This window comes from Simochromis diagramma, unplaced genomic scaffold (assembly GCF_900408965.1).
Source record: "Simochromis diagramma unplaced genomic scaffold, fSimDia1.1 OVJJ01000091.1, whole genome shotgun sequence".
NCBI classification, from domain to species: Eukaryota; Metazoa; Chordata; class Actinopteri; order Cichliformes; family Cichlidae; genus Simochromis; species Simochromis diagramma.
The window spans coordinates 1193729-1217782 of record NW_024386901.1 but is presented as its reverse complement, the minus strand read 5'-3'; the positions used below and the strand labels follow the sequence as shown (position 1 = coordinate 1217782).

Sequence of the window (24054 nt, the reverse complement as noted above, 5' to 3'; positions counted from 1 at the left end):
CATTTCCTCCTCTCTTAAACTCTATCAACTCCTTTAAGCAGTTACTTTGGTGTTCCTCCACCTCCAAACAAATGTCAGAAGGAGTCCGAACCGCAAAAGAAGCACGTATTCTCAGAAAAGTGGTTGCAGGAGGTGAGCTGGTTTCAAACAAATGATGAACGCACAGAGATGTGGTGCAGAATATGCCGTGAAAATCCCACGGTAGCGGACAAAAACAGTGCCTTTTACATGCACACAAACGCGCGTTGCAATTTTTTATCTGGTGCGCGTCTTTTATTTTGACAGCGCATGCACACCTGCGGACCACTTATGTGCACCCCTGCACATAACTGTCAAAGTCGACCTTCATGAATGGAAATACAAAAAAGGTGCAAACCACTGATTATTCTCAAGAACAGTAAGGCCAGATTAGACCGATTAGAAAAACATCTGAAAGAGTCTGCACAGTTCTGTAGACTCTGTAGCATGACCAGATCATGCTTTTGAGTTACTGAAGATGAAACTAAATGCAAAGACACTCACAAAGAAGCAGCATCTGAAGGCAGCTGTAGGCTTTGGTAATGTCCATGAGTCCTACACTTTAGGCAGTCATTGACTACAAAGGATTTTCATAGAGTATTAAAAACAGTTCTTATATTTAAAATTATGTTAGTTTGTCCAATTACTTTTCAGCTTCTGAAAATGGCTGTAAGTCTGCACTACAATCATATCTTGATTGATTTAAAGTCCCTTGTGGTGGTGTACAGAGGCAAAATTACAAACATGGTGTCAGTGTCCAAATACTGATTTTTAGGATGATTAATGTTGGCCTGTTAGCCTTTTTTGTTCATAGAAAGAGAGGCGAGATAAACAGGAAACACTGGGGTGGGAGACGAGATGGCGCAATCATGAATCATGTGGTCAGCTCTCTACACTCCCCGAAGTGAAATAAAGAACTATTTAAGCAACTTTAAGCACATTTTTGATACTGGCCAAATTCACACTTTCTGCAAAAGGTTAGATTTAATCTGAAGCTCAAGTAACTCAACTTCCAGCTACTGATCACAAAGAGAAGGCCGCCCACTGGTGATTTCTGAGGAACAGTAATGCTCTGTAAACTACTCATTTCAGGGTCATTTCAGGTTTATGCCAACCTAAGGGTGGGACAAAAAGGACAGAATGAATGGATTTTACATTTTGGACAACACTGTGTGTTACTGGCACGGTCTGGTTTCAACTCTCTCTCATATCATGACATAACCTTTCAGCAGACTGCAGGACTGGCACATTAAACAGCTGACAGACCTGACACTATTCTCTAGTATGTCCGTTTACCCTGTTTCTTAATTACCTAAAGAGAGAACACCATCGCTGGCATTTCTGTAGAGCAATTTGCTGTAAGGCTTTGGGTGACAAAACAACAACATGTATTGCTGAAAACTATACCTTCATTGACTCATTGCAGCAACGTTTGCTTCTGTTTGTCCAAAGTACTGTAACAGGAAACTGCAATAACAACAAACTGAAGCTGTGTGTTTTACATATTTTGGCAAATTTATCATCCAAAGACAGCAGGGATAAACTTCCAGCCCCCCGATGACCCTAATAAGCAGTTAAGAAAATGGAAAGGATGGATGGAATAAGCAATTGTAGCATATGCTGAGCATACAGGTTTTTGCCTGTAAATCGTGCCTTGTTAAAATTCATTGGTAAATGTTGTGTTTGACTTTTTATGTGCTACAGAACATATTAAAAAAAGCAGTCCAGTAATTTGTTTCAATGAGAAGAGGACCGGCGGCTGAACTGAACTGTATTTATGTGCAATGTTGTGTCTGCGTCCTACCTGAGAGAGGGAAACTCAGTCACACAGCAGACTTGACGTGGATCTCTGCCTGTCTGTAGAAGCGAGCTCCTGTGTTTGTCAGCCTGATGGAGTTGATTTCACACTGGGGGGGTAGAGTGAGCCATCACCGTACTGTACCACTGTTGTAATCTGTCTGACTGTAATACACACACAAGATGAGACAGGCGCTTTCACACAATCAACATTTATCATACTGGGAAGTCACAGCTAAACAACGTGGTGCCATTCTTCAGATGTAATAAAAAAATGACTAAACTCACTAAACTTGTGCTCTGAAAACATGTTTTCCCAAAACTTTCCCCATCTGAACTGTTCTACCCATACAGTACGTCTGCTAAAAATAAAAAGTGAACACTAAAAAGAAAAAACAATACACAAAAATTGCTTACAAGAATGACTTGGTAATACATTCCTATTGAATTTAATTTACCTGCAAACTGGTATGTAAAATACTACCAATAGTCATCACTGGTCTTTTAGTCTCTGTAAACACAGGAACAATCTATCTTTATCATTGGTCTTATTCAAAACAGTTACTGAGATCTCAGCTCACCTTCCTTTACTGTATGTCTTCAATCAACTATTTAGGCACTTTGAGCCTCTTGATACCAAATAAGCAGTACTACAACGACATCAGCCTACATGTGCATCATTATATAGCCCCAACTTATCATCTTCTAATGGCAGCTTCCAGCAGGATAATGCTAAACATCACAAAGCAAAAAGCTGCTTTCTCAAACGGGTCTCATGAAAGTGACGTGCTCATGAGACCATAACCTGCTCTGAATTCAGAAGGACACTTTGGGATGTAACAGAAGTGGAGATCAAGGATGCACAGGTACAAAACCTACATGATGCAGTCACCTCATGTGGGATCCGCAACACCAAGAACAGATGCTTTTTTGGGAACGCCGAAACTGTTGATATACTTTACCAATAAAGTGCATGTTCAGGGATTCAGATCCTGAATGCAGACATTTTTAAAGTCAGATTTTCTGCTAGCGATGAGTTTTGGTCATTCCTAATTTTTAATTTGTTCTTTTTAGGTATGGAACTGAAAACAGTACATCCAACTGTACATATTGTACTATTCATTAACTTTAAAGAGTAGGATCTTTGCAATATGACATACGTATGATATTTGTGATACTTACAGCCTGAGGATCTGCTTTGTTTCCAGGGTGTCAGCTGTCAGGGTCACTTCAATCTCAGCGCTCTTATCCAGTTTCGAAACTTCCAACTCCACCAGGATGTGGTGAGCTGAGCAGGGGAACAGTGGGAAAAATGTCATTTTAAAGTACGGTAAAACAGGAATTGTTAAACCGTGCTAGTTTAGTAGAAAGAGGAAATCTTGCTATTGGTGGGCTGGTAGGGAAGAGTCAGAGTGCATAAATGATTAAAATAATTTCTTAAGTTAGCTGCCTTCTATGTGTAGTGACGAGAGGTTAAGTCTAATGAACGTCATTCAAACTACTCAAGAGTTTTAAATTTTTCTTAACAGGAGATTCAAGAAGATAACATTTCTTTTTAAGAAAAAATGAAAAAATTACCCCGTCTCACAAATACACTGCAACACTCACCACAATATGGCTGTGAAGAAGTCGTGAGGAGGAATAGCGTCTGCTCTTTGGGAATGGGAGATATAGATATCCCACTGTTTTCTGATAAACCTGGAACACACATAATTAAAAGGAATGAGTCAAAAGTAATTTCACGTGCATTAACTATGTCTGTATGAGTATGTAGAGTATATTAAGCTGAAACAATAAGAAGCTGTCAAAAGCCGACGTGACAGTGTCGGCTCCACTGGAGGTGGAAGCAAAAAAGAACCTATCCAGTTTACTTTAAGTGAAATGTCACAACAACTTTATAAATACTTAAGATTTACTTTATAGTTAATAGACTGTATTGTTGGAACAAGTGTTTTGCAATAGAATGGAAGAACCACTGACAGCAGCAAGTCTTGTAAAAATAATGAGGCAGCACTATAGGCTGCAGGACTATTAATATAACTTATAACTCAGTGTCATATTAATCTCGAGCTGAGAAACGTTTTTATTGTAGAGACAAATGACACTCCCAAAATATGCACTCACAGCTTTTCACAGTAAGACACAGGATAGTTAGAAACTAACAGCAGATAAAAGGGAGCAGCAGCAGTCCGTGTGCTGCAGGTGGTCACCCACGTGTTATTACCTATTACTGGACATTTCCCTCTGAAGATGTCGCAGTCCATACAGCGTCCCTTCAGGAAGTCCTCATAGTTGGAGCACGGGATCCCCATTAACGGGCACGAGCCATTCAGCGCGCTCATGTAGACGTCCAGCGCCCTCATGTGGTCACATATCACATAACTGTACACTAAAAAATACAAGAAAACTGACAAAATACCAAGGTAAGAAAGGCTGAAAGACGACCACCACTGAACAAGACACACAAGCTGAAACGTCAAGACTGGGCCAAGAAATATCTCAAGACTGGTTTTTCTAAGGTTTTATGGACTGATGAAATGAGAGTGAGTCTTGATGGGCCAGATGGATGGGCCCGTGGCTGGATTGGTAAAGGGCAGAGAGCTCCAGTCCGACTCAGACGCCAGCAAGGTGGAGGTGGAGTACTGGTTTGGGCTGGTATCATCAAAGATGAGCTTGTGGGGCCTTTTCGGGTTGAGGATGGAGTCAAGCTCAACTCCCAGTCCTACTGCCAGTTTCTGGAAGACACCTTCTTCAAGCAGTGGTACAGGAAGAAGTCTGCATCCTTCAAGAAAAACATGATTTTCATGCAGGACAATGCTCCATCACACGCGTCCAAGTACTCCACAGCGTGGCTGGCAAGAAAGGGTATAAAAGAAGAAAAACTAATGACATGGCCTCCTTGTTCACCTGATCTGGACCCCATTGAGAACCTGTGGTCCATCATCAAATGTGAGATTTACAAGGAGGGAAAACAGTACACCTCTCTGAACAGTGTCTGGGAGGCTGTGGTTGCTGCTTCACGCAATGTTGATGGTGAACAGATCAAAACACTGACAGAATCCATGGATGGCAGGCTTTTGAGTGTCCTTGCAAAGAAAGGTGGCTATATTGGTCGCCGATTTGTTTTTGTTTTGTTTTTGAATGTCAGAAATGTATATTTATGAATGTGGAGATGTTATATTGGTGTCACTGGTAAAAATAAATAATTGAAATGGGTATATATTTGTTTTTTGTTAAGTTGCCTAATAATTATGCACAGTAATAGTCACCTGCACACACAGATATCCCCCTAAAATAGCTAAAACTAAAAACAAACTAAAAACTACTTCCAAAAACATTCAGCTTTGATATTAATGAGTTTTTTGGGTTCATTGAGAACATGGTTGTTGTTCAATAATAAAATTATTCCTCAAAAATACAACTTGCCTAATAATTCTGCACTCCCTGTAGAACTACTAAGGGAGACAGATGTCCAGAGACTCTCATTAAAGTAATGGAAAAAAATGTCCAGACGAAAAACTGGTTCTGCTCAAAATCTACTCATCTGTAACTGGAATTTCATTTATAACAAAAAAACAAGGGCGAAAGACACCAATGTGAAAACAACAAAAAAGAGATCCTTTCCTTCTAGTTACCCCCTCTCTTTTTGTTTTTGTTTTAGTGGGTCTTGAACTTACTTGAGTCAAACCTGGAGCGTGCACATCCAATCTGGTCCTTCCCTCCATTCAGAAAGAAGTCCACATGGCCAACAGGGATGGAGATGCCAAAATCTGATACAGAAGAAGACTGTCAGCAATTTGTTGCTACATTGCACTGCAAACAAAATTTCAGGTATAAACACAATGTGATTTTATCAGCTGTAATACAAGCGTTAAATACAAAAGACTTCCAATGAACTAATAATACAGTCTTTTAAGACATTTTATTAGACTTAGAAAAAATAGAGTGGTGAGTGAGGTGAGTTGGTAAAGGTATGTGGAAGTGTTGCTGGTTTTGCTGCTGTTAGTTACTGTTAGCTACTGTTTGCTACTGTTAGTCTCTGTTAGCTGTTATTAGTGAAACTTTCTTTGAAGTGAATGTAACACTTTTGGACATGGACACATGAGCGAACAAAGTCTCATAGGATGCGAGAATGTAATCAAACTGTTTATCAGAGGTAAAGTGTGTTTTTTTAGGAAACTCAAACCTAGCTTAGCTAGTATACTTAGCTAAACTTGGCTGTTAGCTGGTGTTGTGCCAAAAAGTGATTTGTAGTAACTCTGTGTGTGTGTGTGTGTGTATACACACGTGTTTTACACCGAATATCTTTGCTTATATTCATAAATAGTCTGCAGTCAACAGAATTTACAAAAAGGGGTTATATATGAAGTAAAGAAATTATCTGTTTTACAATTATCTTTATGACTGCGTTATTGTACATACTGTGTTCTACCTTATAATCAGTCCAGTCTTTTTTTGGCAACTTAAAATATCTTTATAACTGTTATATTTGTTGCAGTTTCTGCTGCCCTCTTGGCCTGATCTCTCTTGAAAATCACATTTTTAATATCAATGAGAATTTTACATAATTTTATTTATGAGTGTTAAAGTTGGTTTACCAAAAACTGACTGTAGCTTCTACCTGGTGACAAAATGTTCTTTCTGGCTTAAAATGGCTGTTAACTGAGATCACTCATAAGAGATATGTTTGACATATGTTTCACAGAAAATAGGCCAACAAGTAATTTACAACTAATTAAAAACCTACAATCATTTTTTGGCAAATACCAGAAATCACTTTTTGTCTAGCTGTCCAGAGACAGGAGGGTCTGGCAGTAAGTAGTTGGAACAATGCTGGGGATAAATAAGCATGTTTATGCATGCATCTGTGTGTTAAGACCATTACACAACAATCTATTGTGAAAAAACAACGTGAAATTCAGATTTTGTTGCGTAATGTACACACACACACACACACACACACACACACACACACTGAATGGGGTTTGTTTTTGCAGAAAATCCACCCTAAAAAAATCTATTGTGACAAAAAAGTCAATATCAAGCCATGATGAGACATTCTGGGTTCATCCAGAATCCAGTTCCCAAAGCAGCAGCAGGGTTGGATAGTTCTTGTATATGTTTCATGTTGGCCAGTTTGAACTCCTGCTGGCAGAACTGGGACCACATCTGAGGAGGCAGAGAAATAATCTCAGAACTGGCAGACCTGGAGCAGTGTCTAGCTGCGTGTCTTAAGTAAAATAGTATTATTTTACTATTTGGATATTCAGTACCAGTGTGCACTTTGAGTTACAGCACATTAGTTGGCAAATGCAGTGTTCTGATTGGTCTGATTGATTTTTTTAGAGCTAAAAAAAAGATAAATAAAAAATCAAGCTTGGTTTGAAAAAACATAAATGCCATTAGGTGTGAATGTGCGAGTGAATGTGAGCGCGAATGGTTGTCTGTCCCTGTGTGTTGGCCCTGCGACAGACTGGCGACCTGTCCAGGGTGTACCCCGCCTCTCGCCCTATGACAGCTGGGATAGGCTCCAGCGCCCCCCGCGACCCTGAAAAGGAGAAGCAGAAGCGAATGGATGGATGGATGGACTCAAAGGCTATTTCATGGGCAGGTTTAGGCAGTTCCTTCGTTATGTCATTATCAGTTAAGCAGATAAAATGATAAAAGGCCTGGAGTTGATTTGATGTGTGGTGCTTGCATTTGGAAGATTTTGGTGTGAACAGCAACACAAAGAAAGCACTGGTGACCTCAGCAATGCACAAAGACCTGGACGTCCACAGAAGACAACAGTGGTACTCTTGACTCTTGGTGGCGCTCTCAGTTGGTGTTCGCTCGCTCTGTGGTAGAGTATCACTTCCTGTTCCTGCTCAAACACAGTGGTGTTTCTGAGTAGCTTATTTGCTTAGCAATTTAATTAACAACTTTTAAATACATTCTTCTTTCATAGTATAATCTTCACGTGCTTCATCCGAAGCACACTTTCTGTGTACTCACTACCTAATTTATAGCCAAAGTATTCACTCACTGTCTCTGTACTGTCTCGCTAGCTTAGCTTAGCTCGTAGCCGACTCATTAGCACCATGGCTACTTCACCTCTCCCTCCTGCACTTTCTTGCTCATTGTGTCAGATGTTTAGTTACTCCTCGGCCTCCTTTAGCAGTAATGATATCTGTAACAAATGTAGCATATTTGCAGCGCTGGAGGCCAGGATTACTGAATTGGAGACTCGGCTTCGCACCCTTCATTCACCCGTAGCTAGCCAGGCCCCTGTAGCTGGTGCAGCCGAAGATAGCGTAGGCCCCGCTAGCTGTTCCCCGGCAGATCCCAAGCAGCTGGGGAAAGAGGGCGGCTGGGTCACGGTGAGGAGGAAGCATAGTCCTAAACAGAAGCCCCAGGTAGACCACCAACCCGTTCATGTGTCTAACCGTTTTTCCCCACTCGGCGACACACCCGCCGGGGGTCAAACTCTGGTAATTGGCGATTCTGTTCTCAGACATGTGAAGCTAGAGACACCGGCAACCATAGTCAATTGTCTTCCAGGGGCCAGAGCAGGCGACATTGAAGGAAATTTAAAACTGCTGGCTAAGGGTAAACGTAAATTCAGTAAAATCATAATTCACGTCGGCAGTAATGACACCCGGTTACGCCAATCGGAGGTCACTAAAATCAATATTGAATCGGTGTGCAACTTTGCCAAAACAATGTCGGACTCTGTAGTTTTCTCTGGTCCCCTCCCCAATCAGACCAGGAGTGACATGTTTAGCCGCATGTTCTCCTTAAATTGCTGGCTGTCTGAGTGGTGTCCCAGAAACGATGTGGGCTTCATAGATAATTGGCAAACCTTCTGGAGGAAACCTGGTCTTGTTAGGAGAGACGGCATCCATCCCACTTTGGGATAGAGACTGTCTCCATAGAGACTGTGTCAGCTTCCAAAAAGACAAAAAACAAACTAAAAACCAGCAACAAACAACTTAAACATAAACAATTACAAAGAAAGAACAATACAGTATCCACATCTGAACCAAAGAGTAAAACAGTGAAATGTGGATTATTAAATATTAGGTCTCTCTCCTCCAAGTCTCTGTTAGTACATGACTTAATAATTGATCAACAAATTGATTTACTCTGCCTTACAGAAACCTGGTTGCAGCAGGATGATTATGTTAGTTTAAATGAATCAACACCCCCGAGTCATTCTAACTACCAGAAATCTCGAAGCACAGGCCGAGGGGGCGGTGTGGCAGCAATTTTTCACACCAGCCTATTAATTAATGAAAGACCAAGACAGACTTTTAATTCATTTGAAAGCCTGATGCTTAGCCTCGTCCACCCCAGCTGTGAAACTCAGAAACCAGTCTTACTTGTTATCATCTATCGTCCACCTGGGCCTTACACAGAGTTTCTGTCTGATTTCTCAGACTTTATATCTAATTTAGTTCTGAGCTCAGATAAAATAATTATTGTGGGTGATTTTAACATCCATGTAGATGCTAAAAATGACAGCCTCAACATGGCATTTAATCTGTTATTAGACTCAATTGGCTTCTCTCAAAATGTAAAAGAACCCACCCACCACTTTAATCACACTCTAGATCTTGTTTTAACATATGGCATAGAAACTGAACATTTAACAGTGTTTCCTGAAAACCCTCTCCTGTCTGATCATTTCCTGATAACATTTACTTTTACAATAATTGATTACACAGCGGTGAAGAGTAGACTTTATCAAAGTAGATGTCTTTCTGAAAGTGCTGTAACTAAGTTTAAGAATATAATCCACCCACTGTTATCATCTCCAATGCCCTGTACCAACACAGAGCAGAGCAGCTATCTGAACGCTACCCCAACAGAGGTCGATTATCTTGTTAATAATTTCACCTCCTCACTACGTACGACTCTGAATACTGTAGCTCCTGTGAAAACTAAGGTCTCTAATCAGAAGTACCTGACTCCGTGGTATAATTCTCAAACACGTACCCTAAAGCAGATGACTCGTAATCTGGAGAGGAAATGGCGTGTCACAAATCTAGAGGATCATCATTTAGCCTGGAGAAATAGTTTGCTGCTTTATAAGAAAGCCCTCCGCAAAGCCAGAACATCTTACTATTCATCACTGATTGAAGTAAATAAGAACAACCCCAGGTTTCTCTTCAGCACTGTAGCCAGGCTGACAAAAAGTCAGAGCTCTTTTGAGCCAACCATCCCTTTAACGTTAACTAGTAATGACTTCATGAACTTCTTCACAAATAAAATTTTTATCATTAGAGAAAAAATTACCAATAATCATCCCACAGATGTAATATTATCTACAGCTACTCTTAGTACCATTGATGTTAAGTTAGAATCTTTTTCTCCAATTGATCTTTCTGAGTTAACTTCAATAATTACTTCCTCCAAACCATCAACGTGTCTTTTAGACCCCATTCCTACAAAACTGCTCAAAGAAGTCCTGCCATTAATTAATTCTTCGATCTTAAATATGATCAACCTATCTCTAATGATCGGCTATGTACCACAGGCCTTCAAGCTGGCTGTAGTTAAACCTTTACTCAAAAAGCCATCTCTAGACCCAGCAGTCTTAGCTAATTATAGGCCAATCTCCAACCTTCCTTTCATATCAAAAATCCTTGAAAGAGTAGTTGTCAAACAGATAACAGATCATCTGCAGAGGAATGGTTTATTTGAAGAGTTTCAGTCAGGTTTCAGAGCTCGGCACAGAAACAGCTTTAGTGAAGGTTACAAATGATCTTCTTATGGCCTCTGACAGTGGACTCATCTCTGTGCTTGTCCTGCTAGACCTTAGTGCAGCGTTCGATACTGTTGACCATAATATCCTATTAGAGCGATTAGAACATGCTGTAGGTATTACAGGTACTGCACTGCAGTGGTTTGTATCATATCTATCTAATAGACTCCAATTTGTGCATGTAAATGGAGAGTCCTCTTCACACACTGAGGTTAATTATGGAGTTCCACAGGGTTCAGTGCTAGGACCAATTCTGTTTACATTATACATGCTTCCCTTAGGCAGTATCATTAGAAGACATAGCATACATTTTCACTGCTATGCTGATGACACCCAGCTCTATCTGTCCATGAAGCCAGATGACACACACCAATTAGTTAAACTGCAGGAATGTCTTAAAGACATAAAGACCTGGATGGCCGCTAACTTTCTGCTTCTTAATTCAGATAAAACTGAGGTTATTGTACTCGGCCCTGAAAAGCTTAGAAATATGGTATCTAACCAGATTCTTACTCTGGATGGCATTACCTTGGCCTCCAGTAACGCAGTGAGGAACCTTGGAGTCATTTTTGACCAGGACATGTCCTTCAATGCACATATTAAACAAATATGTAAGACTGCTTTCTTCCATTTGCGCAACATCTCTAAAATTAGAAATATCCTGTCTCAGAGTGACGCTGAAAAACTAGTTCATGCATTTATTACTTCCAGGCTGGACTACTGTAATTCATTATTATCAGGATGTCCAAAAAACTCGCTGAAAAGCCTTCAACTAATCCAAAATGCTGCAGCAAGAGTCCTGACAGGGACTAGAAAGAGAGAGCATATTTCTCCTGTTTTGGCTTCCCTTCATTGGCTTCCTGTTAAATCCAGAATTGAATTCAAAATCCTGCTCCTCACATACAAGGTCTTAAATAATCAGGCCCCATCTTATCTTAATGACCTTGTAGTACCATATCACCCTATTAGAGCGCTTCGCTCTCGCTCTGCAGGCCTACTTGTTGTTCCTAGAGTATTTAAAAGTAGAATGGGAGGGAGAGCCTTCAGTTTTCAGGCCCCTCTTCTGTGGAACCAGCTTCCAGTTTGGATTCGGGAGACAGACACTATCTCTACTTTTAAGATTAGGCTTAAAACTTTCCTTTTTGCTAAAGCATATAGTTAGGGCTGGACCAGGTGACCCTGAATCCTCCCTTAGTTATGCTGCAATAGATGTAGGCTGCCGGGGGATTCCCATGATGCATTGAGTTTTTCCTTTCCAGTCACCTTTCTCACTCACTATGTATTAATAGACCTCTCTGCATTGAATCATATCTGTTATTAACCTCTGTCTCTCTTCCACAGCATGTCTTTATCCTGTCTTCCTTCTCTCACCCCAACCGGTCGCAGCAGATGGCCGCCCCTCCCTGAGCCTGGTTCTGCCGGAGGTTTCTTCCTGTTAAAAGGGAGTTTTTCCTTCCCACTGTCGCCAAAGTGCTTGCTCATAGGGGGTCATATGATTGTTGGGTTTTTCTCTGTATCTATGAAGCGCCTTGAGGCGACTTTTGTTGTGATTTGGCGCTATATAAATAAAATTGAATTGAATTGAATTGGTAGATGATCGCAGAATCATTTCCACGGTGAAGAGAAACCCCTCAACAACAGCCAACCAAGTGAACAACACTCTCCAGCAGGTTGAAATATCGATATCCAAAGAGAAGACTGCACGAAAGTAAATACAGAGGATTCACTGCAAGGTGCAAGCCACACATAAGCCTCAAGAACAAAAGTGCTAGATTGGACTTTGCTAAAAAACAAAATCTTAAAAAAGCCAGCACAGTTCTGGAAAAATATTCTTTGGAAAGATGAAACCAAGTTCAACTTCTATTACAATGATGTCAAGAAAAAAGTGTGGAGAAGGCGCGGAACAGCTCATGATCCAAAAAACCCACATCATCTGTAAAACGCGGCGGCGGCAGTGTGATGGCTGCCAGTGGCACTGGGAAGCTAGTATTATTTGAAAGAGAAGGTTTGATTGTTCTTGAGAACATTAGAGTCTTTCAAAGCTTTGATGACTTCAGGCATTTTGAATAATATGCACAACCAATGTGTTTTATCACACCTCAAACTCAAACAAAAGCACATTTATATCTTTGTGTGCCTTAGTAAAGTGTAATGTTACAGTTCCACAGTTGCTCTTTGTTCATAACTTCCAGTAATGAGAAAAAAAACAGAAGTCATCAGCCTGGCTGATCTGTCGATGATGCTTTCTAAGGGGTTTCATGTAGTTACAACAACAGTAAGTGGTCTAAGCCATGTTAGTGATGGAAATAAACTTGCAGGTTAAGTTAACGTTTTCTCACAGTCAGAGTCTGTGTGGATGGCATCCACAAACTGAGCGTCAGAAGGGTCCAACCGGCTATAGGTGTCTGCTCCTTTAAACATGGGTCCAGCAGGGTCCAGGCCTGTTTGAAAGTTTAATATCTTTTAGATTAAGCACATGCCATGAAATTTTATATTACTAGAAACAACAAAAAGAGTCATTTTTCTCCAGTAGTCTCATAATGAAAGAACTTCATCTCTAGGGAAACTATGGTCAGTGTAGTACACATTAGTGCATTGTCCTGCTTTGTGTTTAAAATGTCAAACAGTGTCCCCACGTCCTGGGAACATGACTAGTCTTTTTATATGAGGTTTTTAGTTTGGATTTTATGGTTGTAGTTTATTCTCTACATATTCAGTGACCGTTTGTAAGGCAGAGGTTTGGCAGGACTGAAGAGTAAAAAAAAAAAGGGAACAGTAGGAGAGAGGAAGCGAGAGAAAGTAAATATTCAATTAAATGTCCAGTAAACAGTGAGTTTAGCTTTAAAGTTGGACGGTTGTTTGGATTTTGTTATTGTTTTTTGTGACTGGTAGAGTTCATCAACAAAATCCAAACAACCGTCCTGATTAACTGACCATCAAACCAACAAGCAAGTCAAACAACCATTGTGCCTGCCAACCAACCAACTAACCAACCCACCCATCATGTGGACCACCCATTCAATCAACAATAAGCTAAGGGGACATTTAGAGAAAGCTTTTGAATTTCTTTATTCATCAGCTTGGTGTCATTTTCAAATTTTATTCTTGTTGGGATCAGTGAAGCCTCTGCTTTAACCCCACACAAGTCTGTGTCGTCAGACAAAAAGACCTGATATTATCAACTGAACAGTGGTGTATTGTGCTGGTGGTGCTCTGCTGAAAGGGACTGAGCCTTGTCAAAACACTTCACAGTGTCTCTTTTCAATGTACTGTTGTTCTTTGAAGAGCCCTGCTAATTTTTCAGGGTCTCACTGAGATCTGTGAGAGCCTGTGCTGTGAAAACCTTCACTGTCTTCACTCCTGTTGTCTCCTTATTTCTGTAAACCTAATACCAGCTACCAGCAACCTAAACTTTATTTCCACCACAAGGAGTATTATTCTGAGGTGGAGCACATGTGACTTTTTAAGTGTGCAGCTGTCTTTCCAATTCAGTTTTACATTGCAAGACATAATATGTATGTAAGGTGTTTGATCTCACCTGTGATTCTTCCTATTTTCCCTTCGAACAAAGTTCCCACAAAACCAGCGACATGTGCCCCGAGACTGACCCCGATAAAGTGGAAGGATTGGAGTCTGCAGCCATGATTCTGTTGGAGAAGACAATCGCAAGAATAGACTCTGTATTCAATATAAGCAACCACAAACATATTTTTGTCATTTGTAGAATGAAAAAAAAAAAAAACTCTTGCAGATTTTTTTTTCATAGACTACATAATATCTAGAAAATACTTCTGTAAAGAGTAAAATGAATTGTGCCTGAATTACATTTACATTGCTCAGGGTCGTATTGTGGCTAACGAGCATTTGAACAGCTTCGCACCTGCAGCTGATTGATGAGGACAGAAATCTGTATGGCCACCTCTCTGTAGATCTCTACCACCAGGTTGTAGGCAAAGGACGCACTGCGGACCCAGTCCACCACCACCACATTCACATCTTGAGATCTTAAAAGCGCCTTGCCTAACCTCTTCACCCAGGAGGGCTTACTCCCCCGGGCCCTGCAAGGATGGGTTGCGGTCAGAAGGCAATTAAAAGTATATTAATATTAAAAGTCTAGTTAATAACTACTAAATTCTCTTTATAAACTACACTAAGCTGGTGAGCTTTTAAAATGTATTCCATTACAGATTACAGATTACATGCCCCAAAATGTATTCTGTAACGTATTCCGTTACGTTACTCAATGAGAGTAACGTATTCTGAATACTTTGGATTACTTAATATATTATCATGCTTTGTACAACAACGTGAATGTACTATTGCTGTGATTTATTACTGTTACTGAAGGTCCGCGGCTCCGAACCATAGTAAAGGGACCTCTGGCTAATACGTTGGTTCCGTGTCAGGCTCGTAGCCGAAAAATAGCTTTACTTTGTTGTCTGGGTCAACTTTGCTTGAGAGAGGCGTTGAAAGGCTGCTCCAACAGAACTTATTGTTTCGGAGGAAAACACGAACACAGCGCATCGAGTTTTAATAGCTTACTTACAACTGGGCTCGTCAGGCACTCTTCTTGGCTGCAGTGGTTATTATTATATTTACATGCTTCCAGTGTTGGGGAGTAACGGAATACATGTACCGCCGTTACGTATTTCAAATACAAAATATGAGTAACTGTATTCCGTTACAGTTACCGTTTAAAAAGGTGGTATTTAGAATACAGTTACTTTGTTGAAATAAATGGATTACACTGCGGTACTTTCCTGTTTCATATTGTCGCGGGTCAGGACTGTTTGGGTTTTGTTTGACAGCTACGTTCTGTTGTTCCAGGCGGCAGCGTTACGGTTGCCATGGTTACAGGGCGACGCTCTCTCTCTCTGCGACTGTGTGTTTCCTGGGTGAAAGAGCGCCTTTTCGTTGTTGTTGTTGTTGTGCTAAGCTAACAGGCAGAATGCTACAAGCATAGCTCTAAAGAATGTAGCATCATGGGCAGTGTAGTCCGTGCTGCAGGGAGAATGGACTGCCATACACGTTATGGGTCTGTGAGCGCGAGGGAGAAAAAGGGGAGTGGAAAGGTACTGTAACAGCCGTTATGGTGTGGTGTCCCTTTAAGACACCCAAGTCGAGGGTTGATGGTGTCATCAGTGTGTGCCACTGCTCTCTCTCTCTGTGATGGTGTGAACATGTGCCTTCACGCTCGTGCTTAACGAGGGACGGACTTATGTTTTCTTTTCGAGACCCTTTTATTTGTTTTGTTTGCAGCGCTTGGGTTGTATGAACGCTGGGCATTTTGTTGTTGAGCCGCAGCCGTTCAGCCGGGCTTTTATACGGTTGCTGAAGAATGCGTATTAAAGAACCACCGTGGATTACTGATACCAGTGTGGGTGTGTATCCTTCCGCCTAGCCTGCTAGGTGTTTTGCGAGAAGGGTCTGGCTGCAGCCACTGTGGAGCTCCACACTAACCGGAAACACGTGACCTCCACACTAACCGGAAACACGTGACCTCCACAGTAGCCGGAAGCACGTGACCTCCACAGTAGCCGTAAACACGCATGGATACCGTGGAAGTCTTGCAAGTTGATCGCAAAGGTTGGTTAAGTCTTTCTTAAATAAATTTGCCGTTAGTGATTTCATAATTCTAGGAATCGTCTAGTTTTCTTACAATGATCATGTTGCCACTTTTTTTTGCGTTACAACAACATTCCTCCTTATTTTAATGTTTTTTCATCGTGCTCCATGGCAGAGAAACACACAGATATGCTTTTTCCTGGGCCTGGTTTCAGTAAGAGAGCTGGATTAACGGCTTCTGTGGGCGAGAAGAAGCAAAAAACACATTTTGCATTAGAGTATGATTTATTGTTGGCGTCAGAGATGCGAAATAACGAATACTTCAATACTGTACTTAAGTAGAATTTTCTGGTATCTTTACTTTACTGCTGTACTTTTTTGTGCCTACTGTATACTTCTTTATACTTCTACTTCTCACATTTTAGCACGCGTATCTGTACTTTGTAATCCGTACATTTGTAAATCAGCCCCCCACACGCGTGCTTTGGACGCAAGATTACTTCAATATTTTGTACATAAATTATATTTTAGACCCTGTACTTCTTACTTCCACTTGACTAAAAAGTCGAGTCGGTGCTTTTTAAACAGAGGTATCTAAACTGTAGTAAGGAACGTGTGTACTTGTGACACCTTTGGTTAGCGTCAACACTGTAAATTTCGTCACAAACAGATTTAGATATTTATCAATACTTCTATTCGTCATTCTATTCTGTACAGCTTTTTTTATTGCCCAGATTTTAGTTAGCCCCTGTTCAATTGACTGTTATATGTCAATAGAAACATGTCTCACAAATTAAAGTGTCTTGTAAAATATTTGTGTTTTTTTTCAAGAATTTTCTTCCCAAATCTATTACATGCCAACTGTAAATTGTTATTTCTGCTAAAACCTTAACTTAAATGTGTATATGGTGTTTATCTGTTTCTCTCTCTGTTTTAGATGCACATATCAATCTGGAATTCGGGCTTAAAGCCAGAATTGCAGGAATGCAACACGTGTTGCAGAGGACTCTTTCACTGCCCTCTGTGCCCCACTTTCAGCCCTACTGTCAGGGCAAAGATTGAGGAGCATCTAAGTGTGCATATAAAAAATGCTTTGCCTTTCAAAGGTATGTTTGTATTAAATATACTTTATAGTTATAAATATGCACTTTTTTAAGCACTTCTGCAGTATCTTTGTTGACTTAAAAGTTGCTGTTGATATTGTACAGTTCAGTGCATTCATCTGCAACAAAAATAGTGTTTTTATAAAATATATTTTTATTTACTTTTCACCACTTTCCTAGACATAACTTTTGTGATCCATACCATTTTGCTTTCATTATTGAGGTTGGCTTGGATGTTTTTGTTAACATGTACAATCTGATTGTTAGACAAATTGATTGCATTCTATACAACTACATTTAAATTACATCTGTTTGTTTGTTTGTTTTTTTTCTCTTACAGATAAAATGATATGCCGGTGCAGGCTGCCTTGTAGGACAACAGGACACTTTCACCGCCCTGTCTGTAAGATTACAATCATACGGCGTGGGGATATGGCAAGGCATTTATTGTCTTGTCAGCATTCTTCAATGCCAAGTCAGCCACCATTATCAGGACTGCTCCCCGCTGAACTCTTCGAGGAGCCCCGTCTCCCCCCCAAGGTTTTGTCTTCGGTTTCTGAGTCTTTGTTAGAACATTCATATGCTCTACCCTCTGTGTTCAATAAAACTGCAGCTGATGGAAAGTCCATGAAAATGACATGCTCTCACTGTGGCCTTACTCTTCGTAGCTCTGGCAAGCTATTTGCACACTGGAGAGAGGAAGCCAAAGCTGTGCTTGAAGGACAACACGTGCCCATTTTCAGACTGAAAAAGCACAAGTTCCAGGAAGTCAGTCAGGTCAGTATTCACTTTAAACAGTAGTGTAATTACATGGTTAGTGACATTTGAATAACTGTTAAAAAACTGTTCTGCAACAGAGAAATAACTATGTTTTCATCCCCATTTGCCTGACACAGGAGCCAGCAGTTGTTGAAGATCTGCGTCCTGCTGTGCACTGGGTTGTCCAAAATAAGGCACTTTTCCGTGGACACGTAACAATGCCCAAATATCTGTCCTTAAATCAAGGGGACCAGCAGAGGGTCTTAAGAGACATGTCAGAGGAAGAAGACACTGGAGCAAGGGACTTGTTCCTCTCTTTTTCAGTTTGCAAAGGACATGGAGCTGATGAGCAGGGGCTAAGGGTCAGTGCTATGTTTGACATGTAATGGACAAATGAAGGCACTGGCTGTGTTTGTTTGTTTGTTTAATATGTTGTTGTTGTTGTTTTTTTGTTTTGTTTTTGCATAGTACAAAATTCCAATTAAACTTATTTCAAAATGTTGTTCACTTTATTCTGTGTCCATACTTATAATAAAGGATTACAGTGTAACAGCATTAAATGTAAATGTAACAGCATTTTTTTTGAACTTGTAATTTCAAAATAAAAAGCTTATTGTTGATATTAACAGTAAAGAATTGTAATCAATAATATTTTTATACATTTTAAACATTAACACTCTGGGCTCTATCCTGGCCATTTGTGGACACTTCACTTATTCTTTTTTTTGACTACTGCACTGCAGTGGACCAAAACAATGACACGGGTTTGATCTTAAGGATCTAATAGTTGTGTGTTTTGTGCATGACATTGCCACACAAATATGTATTTGCAAGATAGAGTAGAATAAATTATGACGCATGAAATATTACATAGGCTGCAGTGAATTTCTGTTGATACAGACTATTGAGCTTTGAGTTTCCCAGTCAAACTTAGCTTTGAAGCACCTGCTAAAAACACTTTTACTCTTGTACATTTCATAACAAGACACCATAGCCAAAATATTAACAAAATATATATTATTAAAAAATTCAAAGCTGCAGCACATACAGCAACAAACACCGTTAGTAAATGTGTCCTGGAGTTTATGGAGGTGCAGAAAGTGCTGCTGCTGTAAGTCAGCCTAACACCTTCCAGATCAATTATTTTTCTGGAAAGATGGTAGGAAGGGCATCACTGCTCATTTCTACAGTCTCCCAGATCTTGGAATACAATCCCTTTGTACCATGAAACCACTTCGCAGTACTAGGATTCCACTAAAACCTATAAAGAGAGTGATCCTGGAAGAAATGGGGCACACACTAGTGACCTCAACAATTGCAAGACAGCCTTTTCCCCGATGCTCAGATGGGGAAAAAAAGGAAATTTCATGAAAACATTAGGACTTTATCACCGTTTTATCTGAAAAGTTAATGGTAATATATAACCTAACTGGCTATAAAGAGTAAAAAATTTAGATACAATTTTGATTTTGATGAAAAGGACTGGTGCTATTTTAAAGAGTCACGTCGGTAAAAGTAGATAAATGTTTTAAGAAATATACATTTTATAGCATTTTGTGAACATACACAAAAAGTGGCCATTTTTGGCAACAAACAAGCTGAGAGAGAGTTTTATATTTTTGGCTCTCCTTGAACAAAAATAATAGTGCATAATAATCAATGTCGATGTTAATCAATTAGATGTCCCAGACTCTACTATTAATAATACAGCAGTCCCTCGTTTATCGCTGGTGTTACGTTCTAAAAATAACCCGCGGTAGGTGAAATCCATGAAGTAGCCAACTTTATTTTTTACAATTATTATAGATGTTAAGACTGTAAAACCCCTCACTACATGCTTTATACACTTTTCTCAGACAGGCATGAACATTTTCACACTTTTCTCTTTTGTTTAAACACTCTTAGAGTTCAAACCTTCTTAGAAACATAAGTCCAGTATTATGGAATGAAACCTAAAGGTGCATTTGAGGGTGCAAAACGTTTCGTCGGCATTGTTGTGTTTGTTTGGGAGAAAACTTACAAACATACAGTACAGCACTTCAGAGTTACACTGCTAGCGATAGAAGATTTATGTAAATTCGACAAGCTAAACGCATTCTGTACTGTACAGCAGGAGTCCCCAACCTTTTTGCGCCACAGACCACTTTAATGTCAGACAATATTTTCAGGGAACGAGCTTTAAGGTGTCGCGGATAAATACAACAAAAGAATAAAAAAAAGAAACTGTGGTATTTTGTAAATATAATAATAAATGTGACTTGAGCTGTGCGCCAACAACAATGACAGTGACATCCTCCTCTCTGCTTTTTAATGCTCTCTGGTCGCTATGGTAACGCGTAAATAGTTCTTTCAAAATAAGACACACAACTACAACCATACATTTCACACTGGAGGATCAACTCTCGCGGAACGGTACCAAAAGACTCAAGGACCGGGGCCGGTCCGTGGGCCTATTAGGGACCGCTCCTGTACAGGAGACACTGGACTAGATTGATTGACAATGGTCTACAGCAATCAGAACGCACAACGCGATGTACTGTAAAAAAAAATTAATCAGCGAAACAGCAAGTGTCACTTTTGGCCACGAACAATTTAGGGGATGGTGAATTTTTTTGAACAAACCCAGAGTGTTAAAAACCCCCACTTAAAACCATTTTTTTCTCAGCAGCATCAATAGTAACAAAAACGCAATTTAGTTTTCGCTGTCAAAGTCGATTTAACCAAAGTTACGTGTTTACGGCAAGTGTGGAGGTCACGTGTTTCCGGTTACTGTGGAGGTCACGTGTTTCCGGTTACTGTGGAGGTCACGTGTTTCCGGCCACTGTGGAGCTCCACAGTGGCTGCAGCCAGATGCTCTTGTGGGTGTTTTGCCGCCTCTTCTCAACCGCACAACACAACCCAACGTTACAAAATGGCGCCCGAACATCTCCTCTTGGACCTCAGTATGCAGTATCTTCGAGCAGCGGATGATTGATACACTGAAAGGTACATAGCGGCAAAGTAGAGCTAGTAGTAGCCTGCCATACTTCGCGGAGACAGACCAGGCTGGCCTCGACGCGGACGTCCGATTCGCCGGATCACGGAAGTGTGTTTTTACGGCAACGAGTGGAGCCGCCGCAGCGCTGTTTTCGGGATGTATTATCGTCATCTGCTGAACGCCTTTACTGCGACATTTTTGGATTAACGTGGATTCACGCTACTTGGACGCGAGATGGATGCCGCTTCTTCATAGTTTCTGAAGTACATGTAAGCGGAGTAAAGCGCACCGGATTTTTTTTTCTTCCTCGCCAGCTGAGCTCACGCTGCAGACTTTGCTTCGTTCGTACGGTCTCTGCAAGTGGGAACTTTTCCACGGGACAAACCTCTATACCGCGTCAGGACTGGACAAGTCTGGTGTCCTCTGGAAAATCGCCGAACTGATGTTGTGAGTGTATAAAAAAAAAATAAGAAAAAAATAGAAAAAAAAAGAACGCTGTCTATATTTCAAACTGATTTGCTATTGATTCTCACTGGCTTAACTGTCCTTATTGAAATGCTGTTTTAAGTGCATCTGACTTGAAAAGGTGTTGCTCATACTCAGTTACTCGTAAGTTTGGATCTATTTTACACCTAAATGCTTTTGATCCAGGGTGTTTGCTTCTTCCACCTCCACGTTTCAAAGTCAGATAAGACATGTGTAGCTAAACTTCAGAATTCACATGTTTCATATATTTTTGTGTGACCAGAACTGAAGTTGATTTCTGCTTAACTGCTACCTTGTATAGATTTGGGTCTTTGATAAGTGTGTATTATGGCTACTCATCCTGACTTGAATGACATGTGTGATGATATAGACTTTATGTTACACCCCAACCGACTTACTGCCAGACATAGTACTGCTGACCTTGGGCATAAAGTGCAAAGTCTGCAAGCAGAGGTTGATATGCTTCAGCAGTGTCTTCATGACTCTTTGGACCTCCAGAGGAATATTCTGGAGCAGTGGACTCAACAAAAACGACCAGTCCCAAAAGTGCCAGCTGCCCAGATTACTCACCCTTTTCCTCAGGCCTCCTCTACCCCATATGTGCCAGGCCTGCCAACCAGGGAAACGCAGCAATCTATCTCAACACCTGGCCCCACGCAGCCCGCCAGAGCCTTGTCACAATCCCACTCAGATTCACTGGAGCTAGTTAATACAACCAGAGTCCTTGCTGCAGCATTGCACCAAGCTAAATTGGAGCCCAAGGTGTTCGCTAATGATGGCAGCCTTCACCCAGAAGAATGGCTGCAGTCTGTTGCTGCTTATAAAACCTCCTTAGACCTAACAGACGCCCAAATCCTCAGAGAGCTGCCACACTTCCTAGCTAAGGAACCAAGAAAGTGGTCTAACGTGCTCATTCCTCACGTATCTACATGGGCTAAGTTTTGTGAACTTTTCAGAACAGTCTTCTTGCCTGCTGACAACCAGGAGCAGATTTTGAGAGGCATCCTGGACTGTTTCCAGCACCCCGAAGAACCTCTGCCAACGTTTGTTGCCCACATGCTCAGTGAATTTAGGAGACTGAGGAACCCACCATCTGAACTGGAGCAAATTGAGCTCATCTGTAAACACGCAGTGGAGAAGTACAGAGTAGCACTGTACGGAACGCCTGTAAAGTCAGTAATTGATCTAGTGCTGCGTGCCCACGAGCTGCATTCTGTTCTTGGCACTAACCTTTCACGGCCCTCCCGAGCTCAGCCGAAAAACAGAGCTGAGGGAGGACCCCGCTGTTTCAAATGTGCCATGCCTGGTGTTACCTCTCGTACGTGCCCTAACTGTTCCACTGATTTTCAGGGAGCTCGACACTCTCCCAGGATGGCTCCGGAGCTTCCCCAAACGCTGTCTCCTGACCAACATCCAGTAACTCAGCCTGCGGATCCAGCTGATCCCTGGCGGGGTCAGGGAGACGAGAGCAACGGGCAGGAGGCCGGGAAACTTCAGGGGGGGGGGAGAGTGTTTCACAGGGGCAACCCTCCCCCCAACCAATAACTCAGCCCTCATCGCCTTTGTCAAATCAAAGTGTGCCACCAGTGCTCAATCACGTTGAAGATGGAACTTCGCAAGCATCGTGGAACACCCCTCTCAGAGTTAAAGTGAACTTTAATGGGGCGGCTCTGGATGCCACACTAGATACAGGGGCATCTCTTTCAGCAGTAAATGCAGACCTGTTATCTGAGAGACACCGAAACCAGTCATTAGAGAATCCGTGGGATTCTCCCCCAATAAGACTGGCCAATGGCACCAACTGCAGTCCATTAGGAATAACCTGGCTGACCATTGGATTTATGGGCAAGCGAGTCTATCAGCGGTTTGTGATAGTGCAGGACCTGTCATCCCCCTTTGTTCTTGGGATGGACTTCATGACTCGCACTTCACTGACAATACATGTCCCAACAAGAAGTGTAATTATGGATGATAATCCCCCATGTCTTGATGAACTCTTTGAAAATGGCTTTGTGGAAGCTGATCTTGAGTGTGGAACTATGACCCTGCAGAACACCCCGCAGCTCCATGATAAGGCTGGAGAAGCTAACTTGGATTCTGAGGAACGGGAAGAACTGTTGGAGTTATTAAATAGTTTTGGTGACCTGTTTGATGGCCACCTTGGTCGCACTTCTCTGGCAGAACATGTCATTGTAACTGGGGATGCAAAGCCTGTTAACTTGCCACCATACCGCACCTCACCAGCTAAAAAGCAAATCATAGAAGAGCAAGTGGAAAAAATGCTACAGGATAACATCATCGAACCTGCATCAGGACCATGGGCAGCCCCCGTGGTCATTGTGAACAAACCCCCCCGCGAACCACGGTTCTGTGTTGACTTCCGTGGTCTGAATCAGCTGACCATGAAGGATTCTTACCCACTCCCACGAGTGGATGAATCACTGGACTTTCTGTCGAGAGGGAAGTTTCTCACAACACTAGACCTCGCTCGAGGTTACTGGCAGGTCCCCATTGCTGAAGAAGCTAAACCAAAGACTGCTTTTATCACGCACTGTGGCCTGTTTCAGTTCAGAGTCCTTCCTTTCGGCCTGTGTAACGCCCCT

General features: G+C 41.3%; 2 protein-coding genes across 7 annotated transcripts in view; one reads left to right on the top strand and one right to left on the bottom strand.

Moving 5' to 3' along the window:
- Positions 1-24054, bottom strand: part of pla1a (phospholipase A1 member A) — a 34037-nt gene that overhangs the window by 2269 nt on the left and 7714 nt on the right. Inside the window, exons 3-13 of one of the 4 annotated variants that reach the window (XM_040034674.1) lie at positions 14442-14619; positions 14100-14208; positions 12901-13002; positions 12154-12259; positions 7582-7610; positions 5493-5585; positions 4040-4222; positions 3424-3513; positions 2998-3103; positions 1823-1980; positions 222-1485 (exon numbers count right to left, since the gene is read on the bottom strand). In XM_040034674.1, the coding sequence (XP_039890608.1) occupies positions 1947-1980; positions 2998-3103; positions 3424-3513; positions 4040-4222; positions 5493-5585; positions 7582-7610; positions 12154-12259; positions 12901-13002; positions 14100-14208; positions 14442-14619 (1030 nt within the window). In that variant the 3' untranslated portion in view covers positions 222-1485; positions 1823-1946. Of the gene's footprint in view, positions 1-221; positions 1486-1822; positions 1981-2997; positions 3104-3423; positions 3514-4039; positions 4223-5492; positions 5586-7581; positions 7611-12153; positions 12260-12900; positions 13003-14099; positions 14209-14441; positions 14620-24054 lie in introns of those variants that run through there. The other 3 variants (XM_040034673.1, XM_040034675.1, XM_040034676.1) reach the window with 3 other exon arrangements.
- On the top strand, positions 15999-19092 carry LOC120735349. 3 transcript variants are annotated; one of them, XR_005696231.1, is made up of 4 exons: positions 15999-17232; positions 17570-17769; positions 17898-18006; positions 18126-19091. XR_005696231.1 is itself a non-coding variant. In XM_040034693.1 (4 exons), exons 2-4 carry the CDS (start codon positions 17064-17066, stop codon positions 18372-18374), a joined length of 855 nt encoding a protein of 284 aa, XP_039890627.1. In that variant the 5' UTR covers positions 15999-16147; the 3' UTR covers positions 18375-19092. The 3 variants fall into 3 exon arrangements, 1 of the variants encoding a protein (XP_039890627.1); XR_005696230.1 differs by having other exon boundaries at positions 17570-17781; XM_040034693.1 differs by having other exon boundaries at positions 15999-16147; positions 17064-17232; positions 17570-18006; positions 18126-19092.

Bases quoted from the DNA above. Each gene is read 5' to 3' on its own strand.
- LOC120735349 (XM_040034693.1), top strand. From the start codon at position 17,064: ATGCACATATCAATCTGGAATTCGGGCTTAAAGCCAGAATTGCAGGAA. The intron at 17,233-17,569 runs GTATGTTTGTAT...TTTCTCTTACAG, and splicing joins AAATGCTTTGCCTTTCAAAG to ATAAAATGATATGCCGGTGC. The intron at 18,007-18,125 runs GTCAGTATTCAC...TGCCTGACACAG, and splicing joins AGTTCCAGGAAGTCAGTCAG to GAGCCAGCAGTTGTTGAAGA.